The sequence below is a fragment of the Grus americana genome, chromosome 2, assembly GCF_028858705.1.
Source record: "Grus americana isolate bGruAme1 chromosome 2, bGruAme1.mat, whole genome shotgun sequence".
Taxonomy (NCBI): domain Eukaryota; kingdom Metazoa; phylum Chordata; class Aves; order Gruiformes; family Gruidae; genus Grus; species Grus americana.
Window position 1 is genome coordinate 14,881,717 of NC_072853.1, and position 22,397 is coordinate 14,904,113.

The following is a 22,397-nucleotide window of genomic DNA, read 5'->3' on the forward strand; positions in this document are numbered from 1 at the left end:
TATATTGTATCACTGTTGTTTTATTTTTCTTTCACTTTAAATCTTGAAGGGAATGAAGTATAATGAATGTTTTTAATGCTGTTACAAAACTACTTTTTAGTAGGAGGATGAGAGGGGGTATGGAGCCAGAATTTTGACCTGAGCTATTTCTGGAGTGCTTAGTAATCTTTAGGCTTTTTACAGTATCATCAGTTTTCTTTTTCCTTGCTCTTTTTCTTTCCACTGTCGGTTACCACCTTGCAATCTTATACTGAGATTTCTTATCATTTGGGAAAAAAAAGTATTAGATCAGTCATCTGTGAAGTACAATTAGTAACTGTGGACTGGATGGGTTTGTATTTTCCTAATAATTGTAGTTTCAATATTGTTAGCTTAGCAATTTTCCCCTTACCTCTTTTGTGATGCTCCTGTACTACCCGCCGAGTAATACTAATCACTGGAGGTAGAAAGTATTACTAGAAGACAGATCAGTAAGTTGATCCAGGTTTCAATGACAACCTTTAGCTGGGTTTTTCTTTTTTTGGATAAATTAACTGAGTTACAACACAGCCTCACAAAGAGTTACTCTTTGGAAATTGATGAGTGGCATGTGCAAAACTGTGAGGTTGAACGTGTGCAGGTGGAGTGGGAGAATATGTGAATTTCTTAAGTCTTTACTGCAGCAGAAGCCCTGTACTATGAAAATACAACCAAAATTGTCTGCAGCAGTGTTTCTCTTGCATTTGAGTATGTGCAAATCCAGGTTTTGTTCATTTAAAATTAAAACTCTGGATTTAGAACTGAATCAAGTACACAAGTAACCCATTTAAAATTTGAATAGTGATCTCTTTTTGAGACATGAAAAAGAAGAAAGTGTTTTCTGAAATCAGGAATAGGATATATTGGTGAGTTTCTCAGCCAGGTGAATCCTCAACAACTATCCTGTTTTCTGGATGTTGACAATCACAGATGCAACTTGTGTGTGTATGTGTGTGTGCGCCAAGCCGTTACTCAGTTTTGCTTGTCTGCTCATGATGGATTTTGATTTATTTCACTGTCCTGTTCTTTCAAGTAGTGAAGCAGACCGAGTACCTAGATGCTTTTGTTACATATACCTCTGAAAAGCAAGTTACAGCTAGCAGCAGTTATGTTAGGCATCCTTTTGGTGCTGGTGTCTTTTTTTTTTTAAGGAAAATCTAGGGTACTGAATTAGGTCTTGGCTGTCTTTTCAATTGGCAACATTACAAATTGGCAACATACTCCCCTATACAGAGAAACTAAATTCAGGTGATTAGAATCAGATGAAATTAAAGAAAAAGGGCACATCTTGAAAAAAGGGAATTGACTAAAAGTCTCTTTGTATCTGTTAATTTTCTTAGTTTTATTGCATGTATTCTTGATTTGAACACGAATAATTGAAAAAATCCTGTTCTAATGCTCTTAAATGTATTCTCCTTCTACGTGATGTATCACTGTTGGACACTGTTTCTACATCTGTTTCACTACTTCATTGTTTTATGGCTTGTTAATAATCGTAATGTCACATATATAAATTACAACTTGCTGTTTCTTGTAGATTGCAAAGTTCCCTTATATGTAAATTAAGTATTTCTTCCTGACTTTGCAAAATTATTTGTATTTAGGGAGGTATTTTCATAATGATGTCTAGAACATTTCTCTCAAATAGATTTTTTTGCTTTGTTGTGGTTGTTATGATATGGTTTCCTGCCAAGCATATTTGCATTACAGCAGTCCCAATTAATAATATGAAGAAAAAATCAGATTAATTAATAACCTCATTTTCCAACTAAATTAGAAGCTGAATATGGAAATAAACCACTGGGAAAAATTAACTTCTTTCAGACACATGAATTAATTTCAGTGCAAAACACACAGGTCTCACAGATTCTTCCTGTTTATGTCTAGTGAAACAGAAACATACTTTCCAGGACATTTATTTGAAAACAAAAAAAATCAGAGAACTTGGGAAAATGAAAGACAGGAAACTGCAGGTAATTTGCTGCAGGGATGGAAGTTTCAAAACAAAGCTTTATGTTTGTTACATTTTTGTTTGTGTTCTCCTCTCTCAGATTTTGGTTCTCTTCAGTCTTTGATTGTGTTGGTGCCACCCCATTGTAAAAATTAAAAACATCAAGAAATGCATGTAGATATATTTCAAATAGAGGAGGCATATTGACAGGTTTACATTGAGTGATGGGAGTGTGTTCGAGAGTATGAGCATTATAAATTTCCATGAAAGAGCTGGTTTGGTTTTCACTTTGACAAAGGTTCTAGGCCCATATTTCTAATTGTAATTCTCATTTGGAGCCAATTCAGTAAATGTTTTAGAAGTATAATGATTGAAGAAAAATACAATCAGAAGAAATGTACTAATATTGAATGAAATACAAACAGTAACTGTCAAATGCAAACTTGTCTCAGATTTGATTTGCAGTTAAATAATGTCACCAGTACCAAAATCAATCAACACTTAGTAAATTTAAGAAGGCCAAGAATGTGGGTCCTGGCTTGGTTGTAATTCTCAAGAAAAGAATTTTACCAAAGTCAATCAACTGTATAATTTGATGCTGGATAAATAGTTTTATGCCAAGACCAAATTATTATATAATGTCTGAGCCACAACCTCAGTTTCCTCCTTGCATTTCAGTTTTTTCATGGTTGCTAACCCTTTCCCACCTCAGAATAGAGAACTATCCAAAATAACAGGACAATTTTGATAAGGAGAACCTTAGCAATTGCCAATCAACTAGAAACAGCAAGTAGTAAACCTAAGTACCTTCTTATTCATACACTCTGTATACCTGAGAAGGGTAGACTTGCTTAAATTTAGAAATACTTTTCTTTTTGTATCTTCTTAAGATGTTTAAGCAGACATTCATGAGGAAAGTCAAGGGAGTCTCCCAGTAAATAAGAGGATGGAAAAAAATATTTAGGTGCTGCAGCTACCTTAGTTCTTGCCATCTCCTGAAAGCTTAAGAGCTGCAGATAAGGAGCTAACTGCTGGTCCTGTCCTGGTAGAACACTTCTTGCTGGCATACGTCTTTCAACTGGATGGAAAGACTGGTCAAAGTTCAAATGGCTTGTTTAATAGGTCTTTGAAGGTTCTGGAAGCCCAGTCTTATTCTGAGGTAGTTGGTATGAAAGATCAGGCTTATAGCGCTTATCTTTGATTGTTACAATTCGTGAATTATTTCATTCTGTCTTGCAGTGTCATCTTCTAAAGCCGTTGGACAAATCAGGTGCCTGGTCCATCTGGAAACAGTTTAGTTAGGTTATCTATAAGTAAGAATCACAGGGGAAGAATCCAATTTGGAGTCGAGAAATTTTAAGTAGCTGGCATTTTCTATGGTGCAATGGCCAATTTGTGATTCTCCACCAACCAGCATAAACTAAGTCTGGATTCTCACTTCTTAAGAAGTTGGCCTGACATGGTGTGGGTCCAGCTTCTTAAGATGTTTGTTATTCATCCATGGAAAACTCAAATGTCCTGTGAAAAGAACTAAAAGAAAAAAACATAGCACAACAAAATACAGTTGCCACAGACTTGGTTCATAAATGAAATAAAGTCAGACTTCTCATTATCTCCACTTCTCAAATAATTGAAAAGGGGCAAAAAGATTTTTATTTTTCTCAAGAATTACAGTATTACGGCTACTTTTTCTACTTTGAAACTGGGCTGTAGGTCAGAACATTTGTGTTCTGAAATGTAAAACTTGATGGAGAACATTCATTTTGAAGCTCATTAAAATTAAGTCTTTTGGTATTTTATTGCCGGACAGCCGCTACGGCTATCCAGAAATCAGTTCTATTTTTAAAAGTTTCAGGGTTTCACCATTTGTTTGTCTTCTGATATGGAATGAAATTAAACCATTTAAAATATTTTGCTTATAGACATGCAGGGTATGTGTGAAGGAGCACCACAGATAGTTCAAGTTATGGAAACACTGTGGCAGCTGTAATGTGATGCTCTGCCTAGTCTTCCTTGGCATGGTGTCTGATTTAGAAGACATCAGTTTGCCAGAGTATTGAAAGCATAAATTTGTGAACTAAAATAAAACCCAAGCAATTCCTTTGGCTCATCACATGAAAGTCTGCTGTGACTTTTAAAACTCTTACTTGTCTTTAATTGCAACAATTCTTTATTTAAATATAAAATGTTTACTATGTACAGGCGCTTTTACATGGAAGTGGAGCAGGGGGAATCTCAATTCATGAGTAATTTCCAGACTCGAGTCACAGATTGCTTGCTCTGGTTGCTGCTGCTACTGCTGTCTTCACAGTAACACACAGCATGTATTTACCTGTCCTTACTCTCTGTATAGTCCTTGCTGTATGCCTGGTACATACACCCATGTCACTTTTCTGTACAAGCGTGTGGTCATTTTAAGCATGTCATAATTTATAACTTTAATGCAGTGGAAGAGATCCTAAATAATTGTTGTGCAGCTATAATCTTATTGCTAAGGTTTATTTTGAGTTTGATTCCATAAAATGCAAAATAGAGAGCTGTTGGGGGTTTTTTTATTGTTTTTCAGCCCTGCATCACATTTACATTTTTCTATCAAACACCCTCATACACTGTCCTGGGAATATTATACTATGTTCCAGTGTAAAGCACATCTTGTTATGAGACTGATTGAGAACAGGATTAGCATGGAGTTCATGTTACAGGTAAGTAGTTAAATGATTATGTGGAATATGGACAACTTTTTGTCTTTACTTGCATTTTTATTCATTAAATGGCATTTAAGAAAACAGAACAGATTATCATAGGATTCCATTTGTATTTTCAGTTTTTAGCAGGATAGAACCAACATAAAATCTAGTTCTTTTGTGTTAGGATAAGGTTAGCCATTACTCTTCTGGATAACTTGTAACACTTATATATATTTCATATTCTCTTTAATGTTAAGGTATTTCATTGCTTGGGGTTATTGTGATCAATTGTTAACACTGAGAACCTGCTTTACTGACCCTAACTGGTGTTGCTGTGAGCTCATCTACTCAGATTATAACTAATGCAAGTAATGAGAATCCAGCTTCTGCTCTCTCTGCTGTATAAAATTTTCAGTGCTGGAGAGAGCATAGAACTTTATAGTAGAAGAAGCAGTTGAATAGAAGATTGTCATTTTATTCTGGAATGCTAAACTTCTGCAGAGTTGTAGTTTTTCTTCTTTACTAAATATATTCTGTGACATGTCTGAAAAAGGATAGGGTGCTATAAACAAACACCCAGTTAGAAACTGAGTGACACCTTTTCCCATCAACTTTTTTAGGGGGTTGTTTGTTTTATTTTTTTTGGAGGATAACATGTATGTGCTTGTGCTAGAGCTGTTAGAAACAGTTGTCAGGTTGAAAATACTGTAGATGCATATTTTTTAAAGCTTTCCTTACATACATTTTAATTATTCTTTGCAATTTTTAAAAAAAAATTGATGACTGTTTTATTTCTAACAAGCAGATATAGTCAGTGATCTAGTTTACTGTCGGTAATTTTTGAAAGCTGATGGTCTTTTAATGGATTTTGTGTAGGTATATGGAACTTTGCGGAAGTTGGTTCTTTGAAAAGGCTCGGGTGGAAAGAATTGATTAAAAAGAACCCCCTTAGCCTCTGCATTATAATTTGGTAAATAAAGGCCACAGCTGCTTGCAGTGACTAGCCTCACAAATTACCTGGTTTTGAAGTATAGAGGTGCTTAGAACTACAAAATGGATGCCAAGAAGTGTTTCTGTATTTCACTTTGAATTCAACTCTGTTAAAAAGCTGCATGGTAAGTTGTACCTGTAGCAGTGATGAGCAAAGATGACATTTTTAGTTCAGTTTTGTTACCATTAGTTTCTCATGTTAAGAAGCTGGGGTTTCAGAGCTCTTCTCAGCATTGTGGATGGTTTGCCTTAACTAAAAATACATTCGTGTCTGCAAATCACAGTTTCTGATATGCACAAGCAAATAATTTTCTGAAATGTCTTTATTTTGAAAGACTTTTTTGAGGCCAGTTATCAGAGAATGAGTTTATTGGCCTCTTAGTTGCAATTCAGCTGCAACTAAACAGAAAAACTTATTTTATATATTGAAGTATTTAGTGAAAGTAATAATTTTTTTTTATCACTTCAGGTTTTCAACAAATTGTTGAGTCTGGCCAGCACTGCTTCATCTCAGAAGTTCCAGTCACACATGTGGAGTCAGATGTTGGTTTCCACATCTGGGTTTTTGAAATCTATCTCAAATGTCTCTGGCAAAGACATCCAACCTTTAATAAAGCAGTGGGTGTATCCTTTTTATTCTTGGTCTGGATTGTTAATATGGAGAATGAATTTGTTTTTTAATTGGCACTATTAAAGGAATGTGAAGAAAGGTATGAAATATCTTTGCTTAAAACACTTAAATGCATTATTCTTTGAATTAGAAATAGATGTGAGCCACAGGTTCACCCTCCTTTCATAGTCATTTATAGTATGCTAACTTTTTTGGGTGTTCTTTACAAGAAGGGATTTCATGATTTTAAGTTTTACTTTGAAAAAAAGCCCAAGAACTCTGCTGGAGTTTCAGGCCAAATTATACTAAAGGGATTCCAGAGGACACTGCCCATAGAAATATGCTGAAGTCTGACATGGAAAATGCTATAGTCTGGTGCATTTTAGGATGTGATTTCCAGTAAATCACCATGAAATAAGTAACCTAAAGTGCAGATTGATAGTTTAAAATACACTAAAATGTAATAGCTTGGTAGCTTGTGTTAATGTTAAAATTTCAGGTAAAATAAACCTCTGTGTGTTGATTCTTCAAATTTCAGTGATAATAGTCAGGAAACAGGATTTCTTATTTTGGATTGATATGGGAATAAATTTGAATTTGGTCTGTTTAACAGGTTTAATTGGTAACTTTAATGCAACTGCAGGCTAAAATCATACATAACTGCAGCAAAACAATACCTTACTTTTCTAACAGAAAACAAAAGTAGGTATTTATATTTAGACGTTATTTATTTGAGTTGACTGAATAATGTTCATGCATCTCAATATCTAACTAAAAAACACTGTATAATTAGTATTTATATAGTAAGATGAGGAGTTAGTATTTTATCTGCATCAAAAGTATTCACAAAGTATTCTAATTTCCATACTTAGCTGTGCCAAGCACTTGAGGAAAGTAGGGGTTCTATACATACATAGATTCACACTGCAGCTATACCTAAATGTCAGCATTGCTATCTGAGCCAGGTGAATCTTAACTACTGGTTTGTTCTGTAAGCAAGGAAATATTGTAGCTCTCAGATTTGGGGATTTTTCAGCTTCTCTGGACTTTGGCACCAAGTCTGATCCTGTTAACTGTAACTTGTGTTTAATCTTATGGTTGCAACCTCCCTGCCACGCTTCAAACACTGTTGCACCTGTGATAGTAGATTTCCCACCTTGTAAAATGCCTTAGGCTGTACTCGATGACAAAGTCACAGACCTTTATGAAGGCAGCCACTGTGAGCAGAACCAGTCTGAGGTATCTAGCCAAATGAGAAATGAAATACCTTTGCTTAATATCTCCATTTTAGGAGAAAAGTTAATCATGTACAATAAGAAGCCTCTTTGTCGGCTCCTGCCTTAAATGTCAGGACATGAAAGAACAGATTTTCCTTCCCTGCTTTTGTCTCATATTGTCAGAGACTTGTTGGGAGCATGCACTAGACTAAAATACTTCATTCTGGTGTTTTAATTTTACTATAAATGAAGTGTATTCACACATGTGAATGCTCACAATGACCTGGTTGGAAAAAACGCAATAAAATAACTTAGTTAAATGTAGTGTGGGTAGAAAACAGAAGCTAATGTCTGCATTTTCCCCTGAGTTTTAGTTAACTGAAATGTATAGTAAAACAAATCATATTGAAATTACTGAATTCTTACTCAATTACTTTCTCTGAGAGCATTTCAAGGGCAATGGATATGGTGGGGTCCAGTATAGTTTTTCATAATGACTTTTTTCTTACTAGATAATTTTCATTGTACTTCAGTTTTTCTCCGTATGGTACATGGTTGTATCTTAAAGAACTATTTAGAGGAAAAAAAAATCTTTAAAAGTTCATGAATGAACATAAGTGTTTTCTTGCCCTGATTTTCTTAGGATAAGAAATTCTGGCGATAAAGAAATATAAAGCAAGTGTAAAGAGCAAAAACATTGAGAATTATGTTTGCTTATAACTACTGCATTGTACGCTAGAATTCCTATACTGCTTATTAGGGATCAGAGTGGAGTGGTAAAATTTTATGGCAGCTTTGCATTTAATAGAAAACGGAATGTATTGGAATTGGAAATAAAACAAGACTACACATCTCCTGGGACTCAGAAATATGTGGTAAGGTCAATTTTCTATATTTTAGCTACACATACAAGTATGATGCATACATTAATAAGCATAATTTTAATGGTAATAACAAAATCTTGTGAACTTGAAGGGTCCTCTTAAAGTGACAGTGCAAGAACTTGATGGATCATTCAACCATACATTGCAGATTGAAGAAAACAGTCTTAAACATGATATACCTTGCCATTCTAAAAGCAGAAGGTAAGAATTAAAATATAAACTGTAAGTGTTTTTAGTACGGCTATATGAAAACATATAGTGCATTGATGATAAAGACACGCTTTTTAATTTTTGTGTTTTGCTAATCTTACCGAATAAGATTTACCTGTGATGTAAGGGGAGAAAATAGAATTTACTGCTGTTTATGGACAGCCAGAAACCTTACATTTTATAGGCAGGTCTTAATTATAAGTAAAGGTGTTACATTTTATAAAAGTTTTATGAAGAGCTTATTTATATAGAATGAGTTGAATGAAGACTAATTATAATCTGATTATTCCAAATGCATTTAATGGGAAAGACAAATTAGAGGGAAGACAAATGTAGGTCAAAGGAGTACCTCAAGTGAAGATATATGAATGAAGCACTTGCATAGTTTTCCTTTTCTGTTAAGAGTGCCAGGGCTGTTCACTAAACCTAATGAGCAAGAAAAGTAACGTGCTTCCCAAATAGATTCTCTCAGTTTCCTAATGCATTTTAATAACTACTTTGACCTCTGCTTCTCAAAGTTGTACGCTTATGTGTAATTGTAAAAATAGTGGGAGTCAAGTTTAAACCAATGTAAAGTATTGGTGATTATTTGAACAAAACTGATAAACAGCTCGACTTTGTGAATATTTTTTGCTGCAGAAAGCATTATTTTTCAGCGTCGTGAAATACACAGAGCCCTTTTGCAGGCTTAAGCTTCGTTTCTAAACATATCTTTGCTAGTATGGTCATTTTCTACATACCTATCTTTTTGCAATTTTCTCTTTTTTAATAGAAATAAGAAGAAAAAGATTCCACTGATGAATGGAGAAGAGGTGGACATGGACCTTTCTGCTATGGAGTAAGTTAGCTTGTTGGAGTTGCTCAGTGTGAGACTAAGCTGTGTTCCCCTTGTCTAAAGCATGCTGTTTTGAAGGATTCAATAGTAATGCTGTATTTCATTACATGACTGGCAAATTTCAAGACTATACCACATTTTTTTACCTTCTTACAGACTTTTCTTCTGTAGCTGGGAAAACACTGGTGAAATGTAAAATATATGGGTTAACTACTATAATCAGTTTAAAAAAAAAACAGGTATGATAAGCTGATAGAATAAATTACTTGATTCTTTCTTCCATATTTCTGATGGTATCTTTCAGCTGACTTTATAGGTAAAATGTAAACAAGAATTGGCTTGAAACAAAGTAAGCAATTTTTGCTGGACATCGATGAAGAGCATTTAACTAGCACTAAGACAGACAAGTTCCTGAAATCTGTGGTTAATTCCAAAAGAATCCTTTTAGATTGAAAATAAGTGATGAAATGCTTCATACCGAAATTCATGCTGGTATTAATTTCAGTTGGAACTATTTAGCTCTTTGGAAGCAAATTCTTGCTCAGTGTAAGTACCCACTGTACCGTCCTTGAGTTGGAGCCAGTGGTGTGCTCAGAAATATGGTGTTGGTACCTTGTGCTGGCTGAGGGAAGTAAATAATCTGCTTTTGAAAACTAATGGTGTCTCCTTGAAGAAGGATAGATTGTATGTCGCCTTAAAAGTGCTGAAGAGTCTCGTAAATTGAACCTTATCTAAAATATGATGATAAATAATTTTATAAGGGATATTTTCATTGAGCAAGTAATTGTTATAATTTCTATATGATAGTTGACATAAGAATAAATGTATTTAAGAGCAATTAGCATAAATAATTGTGAGTAATTCTGATCAGTTATGTTCAGCTAGCTATTGCATTACCCTGAGCTGAAACCTTAATGACCTTCTTAGAACTACCTTGGAACTGGAATGTGATTTTGTGCAAGTCACGCTTTGTTTACCTGCTAATCTGCAATGCTGTCATTCTTTTGTCCAGTTTGGACTCATGTGCTCCAAGCATACATGATAACGTTTGTTCTTTTCTTCTAAACCCTGTGTATGCACTCTTCTTTTCACTATCCTTTCTTCTCTAGCTACTATCTTGAGAGTAATTCTAGATATTCTACAAATGTATATAGAAATACACGTCATATTTATAATGATGCTCTTTTCGTCATTCCAAACTCTCCTAATTCCATGTCTGTATTTTGCTGTTACCAATTTTATGTGGAAAACTGAGTAAGAGAGTTCATTATGTAGTTTGTGCATGTTGCTGTGTGAATACTAAAGTATAAAATGCTCATTTGGGTGGAAGACAACTGGGTAATTTTGTCTTTAGGAGTAAAACTTTAATCCTGCCTGTTGATACTTTCACTTTTATTGTCATTTGACCTGGCAGTTCTGTATGTTTGCATGGTTACCCTTGTCAGCTTTCAGCCTCGTAACATGTGTGTATTTGTAAAGCACTTTCATATCTATTGATAAAAAATAGCCTATAAAAACCCTGGGTGTTTACAACCAGATTTTCTTTGTTGGATTTTTTTTTTGGTAGTCTTAAACTGTAGAAGATAATAAAAGTGCTGTTTGCCTATGAGAGTTATGGTGTCTGAGGAAGTAGAATTAAATACGTTGAGGTTGTACAGTAGTTTACCATGAACTCAGGTCTGTAGGTTAAAAATACTAAACCATTGTATTCACTTCGACATATTGGAGGTTTGGACAGATTGCCCTGGGAAGCTACAGAATTGCCATCCTAGAAGCAGGAGACTAACTTAGTTTCATTTATGGTTCTTTGACTCTGAATACTTTACAAATAACTCACAACAAGTTAGAACATCTTTTGAATTTCTATAGTCTTGAAATGTTGTAAGCTATTAATGTTTTTCATGTCTGTCTTAGTGCTGATTCCCCTTTGCTCTGGATAAGAATAGACCCTGATATGTCAGTACTGAGGAAGGTAGAATTTGAACAATCTGATTTCATGTGGCAGTATCAGCTTCGATATGAGAGGGATGTGGTTGCACAAGAAGAAGCCATTCTGGCATTGGAAAAGTTCCCTACTCCAGCATCACGGCTTGCACTGACCGATATACTAGAACAGGAACAATGTTTCTACCGAGTGAGAATGCTGGCCTGCTTCTGCCTTGCGAAGGTGAGGTTGTGTGGATGGGAGTAAGGGAACAAATTCACTAGACATTGTAAATGTTTGAAAATGTGTCAAAACTCATTGCAGTTCTGAAACTGGCTTGATATTTAGCCTCCTAAAAGTGTTTGCCAAGTATTTTTAACATGACTGATTTGAAAGGAAAGCTGTATTATTTTAGTCTGTAAATGGAGACTGCAGAAGGCTTTCATAATTGTTAAAATTGAGATGTCAGACATGAAAACCACAAGGGATTATTCCAGATTTCATTAAGTGGCAAAAATAAAAGACTTTTGTTTAATTTTTTTTCAGAGCTAAAATGTATTTTTCTATTTTACTGGGAAGTTCCTTGGCCTGTCTGCTGAGAACTCTGAAGTGCTGAAATTCATCTGTCTAATGTGAATTCAGATTGCTGCTCTATATCAGTCAGATTGAATAGGGGCACAAAATAAACATCATGTTGGTCTGCAATTATATTAACAAGCAAAATAATTGCCTTGAAAAGGGAAGATCTTTTCTTCTATAGGCACAAAATTAGCATTAAGAATGAAAATTAGAGAACCCTGTAGAACAACTGGGTGGAAACACAGAAGGGTAAGAATTTCTGAAAAGGCATGTTATCAACATACTTTTATGGACATAAAGGCATACTTAGTGACAATTTGTAGAGCTCAGATTATTGGCACATAGCTTGCTTTCTGCTGTGTACCTGTTGAGAATAATTCAGTACCTCTATAGAAATAAATCCTTTTGCCATATCTTGAAAATCAAAATCCAAGAAATGTTTGCGACAAAGTATTTTAATATTGTGAAACACTGATGTAATACTGCCAGTCTATGTGCTAGTATTGCACGTTTCATAATGAATTCACATGGAATATTTAAAGTTTATATTCCACAGGTGAATATTAAAAGAGCAGTTGTTACAATGTTTAAATGCAATAGTTTTTTCTTTCTTTACTTTGAATTCTCAGGCAGTTGGGCTACAGATAATCATAACCAGTTTTGCTCACTTGTAATTGTATGAAAAATCTTGGGTCTGCAGATAAGATTATTGACTTACAGAAAAAATATTATAAAGCAAAGCAAAAATATGGCTGTGGCATTGAGTCAAGGCGAAGGAGCATGGCAGGACAGAGTTGTAGATATGTTTATGTAAGTTACCTAGGAGGAAAGCGTAATATATTCTATTACTAGTTCCAACATCAGGGCGTTAGTAAGAATCACTTCCTGTTGTCATTAACTCAGTTTAATTTTCACAGCTTGTAAATATTCAGGATTTGTATTCTTTATTGAATAAAAGCCAAGTCCCTCATGTTTATTAGGAGGAGGGTTCTTGTTTGATGATTTACAAGTTCTAGCTGGATTGCGTTTACTATTGTAAAACGTTCTTGGTGTACTGATGTTGATATGGAGAGAAATAATAGGTGACAATGCAATTATAAAACTGAATTTACTACACTTTCTAAATCTACTGTAAACTTCATTGTAAAACAGCACTTCAGTCTCTCAGGCATGAAGTATCCAGGTAACAGATTAATCCTCATTGATAAAGAAGTTAACGGGGGGGCAGGGTGTGCACATGCACACACTTTGCTGAGTAGTTTGTGACAAACCACCCTACAGAGAAACGGAGAAAACAATGTCACAATATTAACTGCTGAGAGTATGCAGGCTGATTTTTTCCATTCAGATCCACTGCAGTGTTGGTAATGTGCTATCAGGTTTAAAAAAAGCAAAAAAGCCAATACAAACTCCCTGCCCAGACACCGAAGGGTTTTATAGCTGTGCATGACAGCTACATCTTAGGCCGTTTTTTTTTATGCTGTACTGAATTGCAGGATGCAACATGTACCTGCCGTCTCCGTAAGTAGAAATAACGCAGGACGGGCTGCTTGCGTTATGGTGTGGGGAATGTGCAAATACATTTAATTCAGAATTGATAGCGTGTCAGTAGAATAAATAGAAAACTTGGATTCTGTCAGTATTCAAAGAGAAATTCAAATGAGTCAGAACACATTGTAAGACCAAAAAATACTGGAAAGATGATGATTTAATTACTATTGCTTTAATTTGAAAATGTTGTTATTCATCTATAGATTTTGCAAAAATGAAATACTTGAAGTAGAAGTTAAAGAATACTAAAAAAATTACACCCCAATTTTAATGAAATAGTGAATATCCTGTAAATATAGTAACCTTTGATAATATTTTTGGGGTTGGGTTTTATTTTACACTGCTACATAAATTTTACCTTTGCAGTTTTAAGTTCATCATCGTGGTTTCTAAGCAGTCTTTGGAACTAAGCTTCCCCTGCAGGAAGAGTCGTTAATGTACCTTACAGAAAAAGCTATACCTGTGTCTTTAGTTGGAAGATTTCAGTTACTGCAAAGGGAACATCTAGTCTGACCACAGTGTTTTCCCTCTCTAACTTTCCTTTGAAGCCTGACTTCGTGGGAAAATGGTTTTCAGTCATAAAGCACCCATCTTATGTAAGAGCAATGGTGAAATGAATTGCTGCCTATCTTCACATGGCTTCTTGCTTTTCTTTCCCTTGTTGCATATGCAGTACCCTTTGAAACACGCTAAATAATTTAGAAGGAAATCATCAAATTAATTTTCTTCAGTGTGAAAGTAGATTTTTCCTTAGTTTGTGGCAGGTGTGTAACAACAGAAACTCCTGCTACGTTGTAGGGTGCATTGGCCCCATTTGTTTGTACGCACATGCAGTTTGTCATCAGGCTTAATCCATCATCAGGCAGAGGTGGTCTTGTCTGCGGGCTTTCACTGCTCCGTACAGCAAATGTGTGAAACCCGGGATGCTGGGAAGGCACGAAAGGAGTTATGTCTTTGTGGAACCTTACAACCTAACACCAAAGCAGACTGCAGCAATAAATTTGTCTCAGTGCACAGTCTCTTTGTGCATTATGATTAAAGTTAGAGGTAGCTGACTTACCTTTTGCTGTAGGGGTGGTCTTGTAGTCTTCGGGTGGCTGAGGCCTACTTAAAGTCTAGGCTGAGGTTACTGGCAGGGTAAATTTGGGAAGTTGGTATTGCAAAAGCCTCTTCCATCACTGGCTTCTGTAGAGTCAGAAAACTTGGCTTAGTAAACACAGAATTTTCATTTAAAATATAAAAGACGAAATAATGAAGAACAGAAGTTTATCATGGAAAGATACATAGTTGCAGATGTCTTCCAAGTGGAACAATTTTCATAAAATTTACCTTCAATGTAGAGAGGATATATTGGGGATGGCAGGGAAAACTTTGCTAATATAAGATAATACATTGATTAAAATGTGTATCTATTTGAAGGACAGTATGTTCTTGGCAATTATCCTTTTTGATTATGGGAAATGTGTGTTTTGTCTACGGCCAAACTAAACTTGTGGTGGTGATGTTAATATGATTTCCCTTCCCTCCCAATTATACAGATTGCAAATTCCATGGTAAGTACGTGGACAGGACCACCAGCCATGAAGTCACTCTTCACCCGAATGTTTTGTTGTAAGACTTGTCCAAACATTGTGAAGACCAACAACTTCATGAACTTTCAAAGCTACTTTCTGCAAAAGGTAAAATTTATTTTTTTCACCGAACGTTTTAAAAAAAATGTCAAAATACAAAATGTTCCTATGGTTGACAACTACAAGAACATGGATAGCATAGTCCTGCTTTAGCCCTTCATAAAAATGTAAAATAACTATTTCTTTCTTATGTGGCATCTGTTTGTTCCATCTTAGTCAAAAATCAGTTAACAAAATTTTAGCAATTTTTTTCTGAGTAGCTGAAGTTAAAATAGCAGTTTCTTCAGAAGAATGGAGTATATATAATAATTATTTCTAAATAGTGGTGGGCTTATTCTTAATTGTAATTTATTTATTTTATCTTATATTAAATGAGTTTGCTTTTTAGTTCAAGGCACTCTATAATCCTTCTTGCCCTGTCCTTTCTATTAATTGTCAACATGATGTATTGCTGCAGCTTATTTTTATGTTAATGCATCTTTTTTTACTGGGACCTATAGTTGTTAGTTGTACAGTGGATAACAAAACGAATTACAATGGTTTTCTATCAAGATTCACTTTATAATTATTTGATGATTGAGTTCTTATTTCACACAGCTCATATTCCTGATTATGGTGAAAACTTAAATTTTAGGTTTTTACTCTGTCCAAAACTGCTTCATCCTTCTCCCCACGTCTCTTTCTTGGACCTTCTTTTGTACTTTTCTGCTCTTTTTGTCATTGTTCATTCTTTCCCACTAAATCTTACACTTTTTTCCCTTTTAATTCCATATCCCAAGTTTATAGATCTAGAGTAAAACTCCTAAATCTATATGAGTGGAACCTAGAGAGCTGCTTAGCTCATTCTGAAATAAATACCAAATCAGACTAATACCTGTCTGGCTAATAATTCTTTCGGCTTCACTGACTGTGGTGGATCTATATCTCTCAATGGTAATGGAAGCTTAGACATCATGTTCACATGAAAACACCCAAATTCGGTGTCTATCTCAGAATTAGTTCCATCATCATTTTCTGTGTTCATTATTTTTCATGTGTTACATTTATGATAGTGCCTTGACTTGAGAGTCTTTTCTTGGATATACAGTTTTTACAAATGTCTGCACTGTGACTAATTATTGAGCAATAATTACATAGTTTATTTGATTTGAAAATTATGTGATTTGACTTTCAAAAAGAATTTAAATACAACTTTTCAGAGATTTGCTATTGTAAAATTAATTGCTCTTTTTCAGGATGTATCTCTTTTCAGGGTGTAAGTATCATTTCACTAATGTAAGAATGATGTTAGTATTAATTTTATTACACAGACTATGCCTGTTGCCATGGCCCTTCTGAGAGATGTTCACAACCTCTGTCCTAAGGAAGTTTTAATGTTTATTTTGGATTTGATCAAGTATAATGATAACAGGAAGAATAAGGTAAAGAATGTGTTTATTTTAACCTCTCACTTTTTTGTTGAAAAAAGTCTTAGTTAATATACTGTATGATGTTTTATGCCACTAATGTAAATATCTGGCCAGGAGAGTTGATGAAAAGGTGATACACTAAACTAACCAGTAAATGTTACAGGATATTGTGTAGTCGAATCGTTTCTTGGATGTTTCAAAGCTCTCTCTGGTTGTTGACTTACTAAGGACCTGCCTGTCTTCATTTGCACAGATTCTTTTTTGCTTTATTCTTTTTCATTCAGAAGACCCGTGTATTTTGAGAAAATGTGCATGAGGCTACCATAGCATGCAAAGTTAAGCACTGGTTTGTTTGGGGGTTTTTTTCACCTTCAGAAGAGTTTTTTGAAAGAGCAAGGAAAGGAAATAATCTTTTTTTTAACAATATACAGGACTCTGGGATTCTGGGTTTGGAATGTCAGCTCTAGCTCACAGAACAGGTTTGTCTTCATCTAGTTAAATAACAGATGAAACCCGAGTTAATATTGTTGCATCACTAAATTGAAGCATTTGAGTTGTGTTGTCATCTAAAGTTCCTTCCCACACAGACCAGCTCTGAAAGATGATTAGAGGACCTTTAAGATCCTGAGATGATACAAAATTCCATCTCCCTAGCTACGGAGGAAGTCCACAGTTGCTAGGATCCTAGCATAATCTTCCCAATTATGTGGAACAAATCTGAAGCCTCTTAAGCCTCACTTTCTTGTGTGTAGAAACACATACTGTAACGAGACACTTGTTGCAAAGAGGATGATGGAGGGTGGAGAGGTAGAGAATTAGACACATGAATGCGCCAGTAGTCACGGAATGCAGTGAGTTGTGCTAACATCTCCCCACCACCAAAGGAGAGATCCTGCCTCAATTTTCCACACATCCCTTCCATGCGTGTATTTGGCATCTTCTGCCAGATTTGACACACATTGGGTTTGTTTAGATTAAACTAACTAATGCTCAAATCCAGTACTTTTTTCCGCTTTTTAAATTTTATTTTTATACTTTTTGCTGCTTGCTAAATTAACACGACCAACAAATGCAACAGCCAGCACAATGGAAGGGGTGAAACTGTGAGTCCAGGTAAAAGGAGTGAATGGAGAAGCAAGGATTTTCCTCACAAAGCAGCAGCAAGCCCATTAGCTCACCTCAGAAGCTTGTGAAGTTGCTATCTAGATAAACTGATTTTCTGAAGTGCTCATTAACCTTGGTAACCTTGGTACTGAATATAGAAACAGGTAGTTTTAGGTGGTCACATTTAGAAATAATGGCTTTTATTTTCCATATCTGGAAAAATTTCAATGCCTGATTTTGCCGTTTTTGTAAAACAATGTATTACTATTAATATGCTCTCATTACAGAGTGAAGATTCATGATTGATAGTATGTCAGCTTGCTCAATCACTCTCAAATCCATTTTCATAACAAATTCCTGGTTTGCTTTCTCATGCAGTTTCTTGCATGGTTTTTGGTTTAAGGTATTGTTCTGTAACAATGCTTCAACATTTCTTAGCTTTTAAAGAATAAATATTGTTATATTTGCTTGCATTTAAATGCTGTTTTTTATCTAGTTTTCAGACAACTACTATCGTGCTGAGCTGATTGATGCCCTTGCCAACTCTGTAACTCCTGCAGTCAGTGTGAACAATGAAGTTCGAACATTGGATAACTTAAATCCTGATGTTCGACTTATTCTTGAGGAAATTACCCGTTTCCTAAATATGGAGAAGCTTCTTCCCAGTTACAGGCATACCATTACAGTCAGGTGTGGTTTAATAATTGCTGTACACATGAAGAGAGCAAGCACAGTGACACTACTTTTTTGTTTTTATGTACCCTGTTGTAGGTAGTATTTGAGATTTTGGCTTGTGTACCTTAATCTTAAGTGTCGAATTCCTTCCAGTTTCCAAAAGCTGATAGTGCAAGTGTGTCTTGATTGCTGTATTTTTCAATATTAATTTCTATCAATGTAAACTTTTAATAGCAGACATATGTTGATTGTGCTTGTGCCTCTTTAAGAAGAGCATTTATGAAAGTTTTGCAAAAGGTAGCCTCATAACAATATCTGTAGAGTACACTACATAATCTGAGCAGTGTTTTCTAAGTTAGTGCAGTTCTACTGAAACAATGAATTTAACACAATGGGGAATTTTGTGTTTCTGCCTAATTCAGAGTTGAGAGCTAGGTGTTAATGCTGGGAAAGTAATTGTAACATGTTCATTTGGATAATATAATTCTAGAAAAATTGCAATACTTGATTTTGAAGAAAGTAATTTTATTCTTCTTGGCTGGCGTTCCAGAAACCTAATGTAAATATCCTCTTTCTGCCACATCTAGCTGTTTAAAAGCCATTCGAGTGCTTCAGAAGAATGGTCATGTCCCAAGTGATCCTGCTCTCTTCAAGTCATATGCAGAGTATGGGCACTTTGTAGATGTCCGAATAGCAGCATTGGAGGCTGTCGTTGATTACACAAAAGGTACTTTTTTCAAGTATTTTGACACTTCATAACACTCGTGATACAGTAGAAAAGTATAATACTTACCTCATTAATATTAGGTTGAAATACTGTCTACCAGAAGAGCTTGTGTGATGACAGATGTATTGATAAGAAGCTGAGGTTGCTCTTAATGATTTGTCCTAGAGAATGCAAGTTTTACGAAGATGTGGTGAGCATTGTTTCTCAGCGTCTTGCAAATTGAATCAGAAACCTAAGTTTTGAAGTAATGAGTAGACAGCACAATGAGTAGTCGTAAGGGGGTTTGGTAATTTAACACTTCATTTTTCAGTGATTTTGATTCAGTTGAGTTTCAGCCATAGTCAGAGTTTTTGGTTTTGCTTTACCTTCTTGCTAATCTCTTTATTTTGCTGTTTGCATGCATCTTATGGTTATAAATTTTGGAAACAGAGATTATTTTAATGATTATTTGTTGATCCTGCTTTTGCCATTCCTTGTGCATAGCTTATGTTTGTGAGATGTTTCCATTCTTTTAATACTATCTTTATCTTAGTTGACTGTTGCAGGTCCTTTGACAAAATACTGGGTAGGGTTTTTTTAAACGTCATTTGAAGTTGAAATTCAATCCTGACATTTTCTAAGAGGCAGTTAGAAATTATAGCTTTAATGATTTGCATTTTATAAAATGAATTCAGCACTGCATTGGCCTGTTCATCTATTTGGGTTAGTCTTTCTCTGTTCGGCAGATTTGTGACAGTTCTTGTGTTTGAAGGGTTATCCCTATTACAGTGGCAAAATCCTTCAGTGCTTTCTCTGTGAGCAGACTGGTGATTCTGGACTTCTAAATATTCTGCCTCAGATTTCATGTTTTCATTTTCAGGGTAATGGAGAGTTTCCTTTAGTTTTTGCATAAATAGTTTTCTCTTTTTTATAAGAGCTTTATTACTTTTATCTGTCCAAAGACTTCTCAAAGTAGATAGGCAATGGGAGGTTTTAAGGCAATTGGAGTCTTTGAGTGAATGCATCTGGCGGAATTCGGATGTACGCTTACAGACTGAAAACAGACTGTCATGCAGAAGAACTAACAACTTCAAGGGAGGCTGTGCACTGAGCGTCACTCTTGGGCTCAGTTCTCAGTCTCGTAATTCACCAGGCATTCTGGGTCTGTAACCCACTGCACGTGTACCATTTGGTGACCCTGTGAGTGAAGCACAGCTAGAATTCAGAACTCTGCTGGTGCCTGTGCATCTCTCTGTTAGGCTGCTCACTTTGTTCCTCCCTTCATAGAGTGTCAGTGGAAAGATTTGCTGGAGAATGGAAAGCTTACTCATCAGCCTGCTTCCTTTAGCATAATCTCCTCACTAGTTCATCCCACCCTTTGGAAAGACAAACTGATAGAAATAATGTTTTCTCATTAAATTCTTGACCTTTTATAGACGGTGTTTATAGTTAATAACTGACTTGCATAAGAAAGTGTTTGTACTGCAAAGTAATATAGTACATCTTTAAAACAGCTGATGAAATGGGTTGCTGTATAAGCAAGATAGGGTAAGTTGCTGGAAATACTCTACAGGAAGGTAAAACTTGAATGGTAAAAAGTAGTAGAAAGATTACTCAAAGAAATCAGTAATTGAGCTGAACGTAATTTTTGACTGAGCTCATTGTGAGATCTGGAAATGATGGATTAGAGTATTACTGTACCTCACTGCCTTACCCCTTGCCAACAGCTTTTTCTCCGATGCAGAGGTAGCATAAGCAAATACCTATCTGCTATAAAGTCACTACAATTCACAACACAGCCTACTATCTAACTGGTCATCAGTATAATTTCTCACATACAGCCTTCCAGCACTAATGACATTAGCTTCTGCTCCTGCTGTAAGACTGGTGAGTTTGTGGTAGAGGGGTAAATGCGGAAGCTCAGTGTGCTGACTGACTTGCTCACTACCCATATGGAAGTTAGCAGCGCTTGTCTCGCAGAGCCCTAAACCAGGTTTTGGAAGGAGAAATGATTGGCCGTCTATTGCCAAGAGGTCTGATTCTCGTTGTTCCCAGTTACCTGGTTTCCAGTTCATACTGGATGTAAACCAGCAGCTATCGAATGCCTGTTGCTTGTGCCAAAGCTAGCTTTTTTTCACAGTTCTTGTAAAGGAAGCTGAGACATTTTGCAATTTCCATAAAAAGGAAAGTCTGTATTTTCTGGGGCAGTGTGGAACTCCCATGTTTTTCTATCAACTCTCAGGGTAGGAATAGCACTGCTTTTTTTTTTTTAGGTTACTTTAAAAGAAATAATTTCTCCATGGAACTGAATAAGTTGTTTTCTTTGCTGTTAATAGTAGGGCTTTTTTTGAGACATGGTAACTCTGTAAAATGCTTGAGGCAGCATATAAGGACTTGGACAGTTGATCTAAACTGGCTAGAAGTGAAGATAGTTTATTAACTTTTTAGAGGTAGCTTCTGATAGTTATATGACTATCAGATGTATAGAACAAAGCAATTGCATATTTATAAGAGGTAACAACAAACTGTTCAAAATAAATATGATTATCTAATCTCATTAGTGTTAAAGTTTAGGGTCTTATAGATGCTCTGCTGTAATTGAGAACTGATACACCATCTCTTGTAATTTGAAAAAAGTCTCAAGAGGATTTTTACTTCAGAAAGCAATCACATATTTTTATGTCTACCAGAAATATGAAAATCTACACATCTTTCTTTTCCCTCAGCCTCCTCCTAGACAAACTGGCAAGATACAGACAGGATGGGTGGTCTGTGAGATGGGTAGTAAATTGGCTCATGGGCTGCACTCAGAGGGTGGCGATCAATGGTTTTTACTCAGGCTGGCAGCCTGTCACAAGTGGGGTCCCCCAGGGGGATCTGGACAACAGCATTGCAAGCAGCCTCACCAAGTTTGGCAGTGACACTAAACTAGGTGGTGAGGTGGACACACCATAAGGGAGAGCCATCTTACAGAGAGACCTGGACAGGCTGGAAGAGTGGGCAAGCAAGGACTGAATGAAAGCTGGAGAGGGACTGTTTACAAGGCAATGGAGTGATAGGACAAGGGGTAATGGCCTTAAGCTGAAGGAGGGCAGGTTTAGATTTTAGAATTCTTCCCTATGAGGGTGGTGAGGCACTGGCACAGGTTGCCCAGAGAAGTTGTGGATGCCCCATCCCTGGAAGTGTTGAAGGCCAGGTTGGATGGGGCTTTCGGCAACCTGGTCTAGTGGAGGGTGTCCCTGCCCATGGCAGGGGGGGTTGGAACTAGATGATCTTTAAGGTCCCTTCCAACCCAAACCATTCTATGATTCTAAGTTTAACAAGGCCAAGTGCAAGGTCCTGCACCTGGGACAACATAACCAGAGGGCCCAGTACAGTCTAGGATCTGTGTGGCTGGGGAGCAGCGTTGCTGAAAG

General features: G+C 35.9%; 1 protein-coding gene across 5 annotated transcripts in view; it reads left to right on the forward strand.

Annotated features, from left to right (window-relative positions):
• TAF2 (TATA-box binding protein associated factor 2) overlaps positions 1-22,397 on the forward strand; it is a 64,058-nt gene that overhangs the window by 19,916 nt on the left and 21,745 nt on the right. For all 5 annotated transcript variants that reach the window (XR_008575810.1, XM_054816126.1, XM_054816123.1 and 2 more), the window contains exons 11-20: positions 4,536-4,671; positions 6,116-6,270; positions 8,234-8,348; positions 8,449-8,558; positions 9,340-9,405; positions 11,317-11,569; positions 14,995-15,135; positions 16,398-16,508; positions 18,097-18,290; positions 18,863-19,002. Coding sequence is in view for 4 of the 5 variants with exons in the window: in XM_054816126.1 (XP_054672101.1) it covers positions 4,536-4,671; positions 6,116-6,270; positions 8,234-8,348; positions 8,449-8,558; positions 9,340-9,405; positions 11,317-11,569; positions 14,995-15,135; positions 16,398-16,508; positions 18,097-18,290; positions 18,863-19,002 (1,421 nt within the window). In the remaining variant the exon portion in view is untranslated. The remainder of the gene's footprint in view (positions 1-4,535; positions 4,672-6,115; positions 6,271-8,233; positions 8,349-8,448; positions 8,559-9,339; positions 9,406-11,316; positions 11,570-14,994; positions 15,136-16,397; positions 16,509-18,096; positions 18,291-18,862; positions 19,003-22,397) is intronic.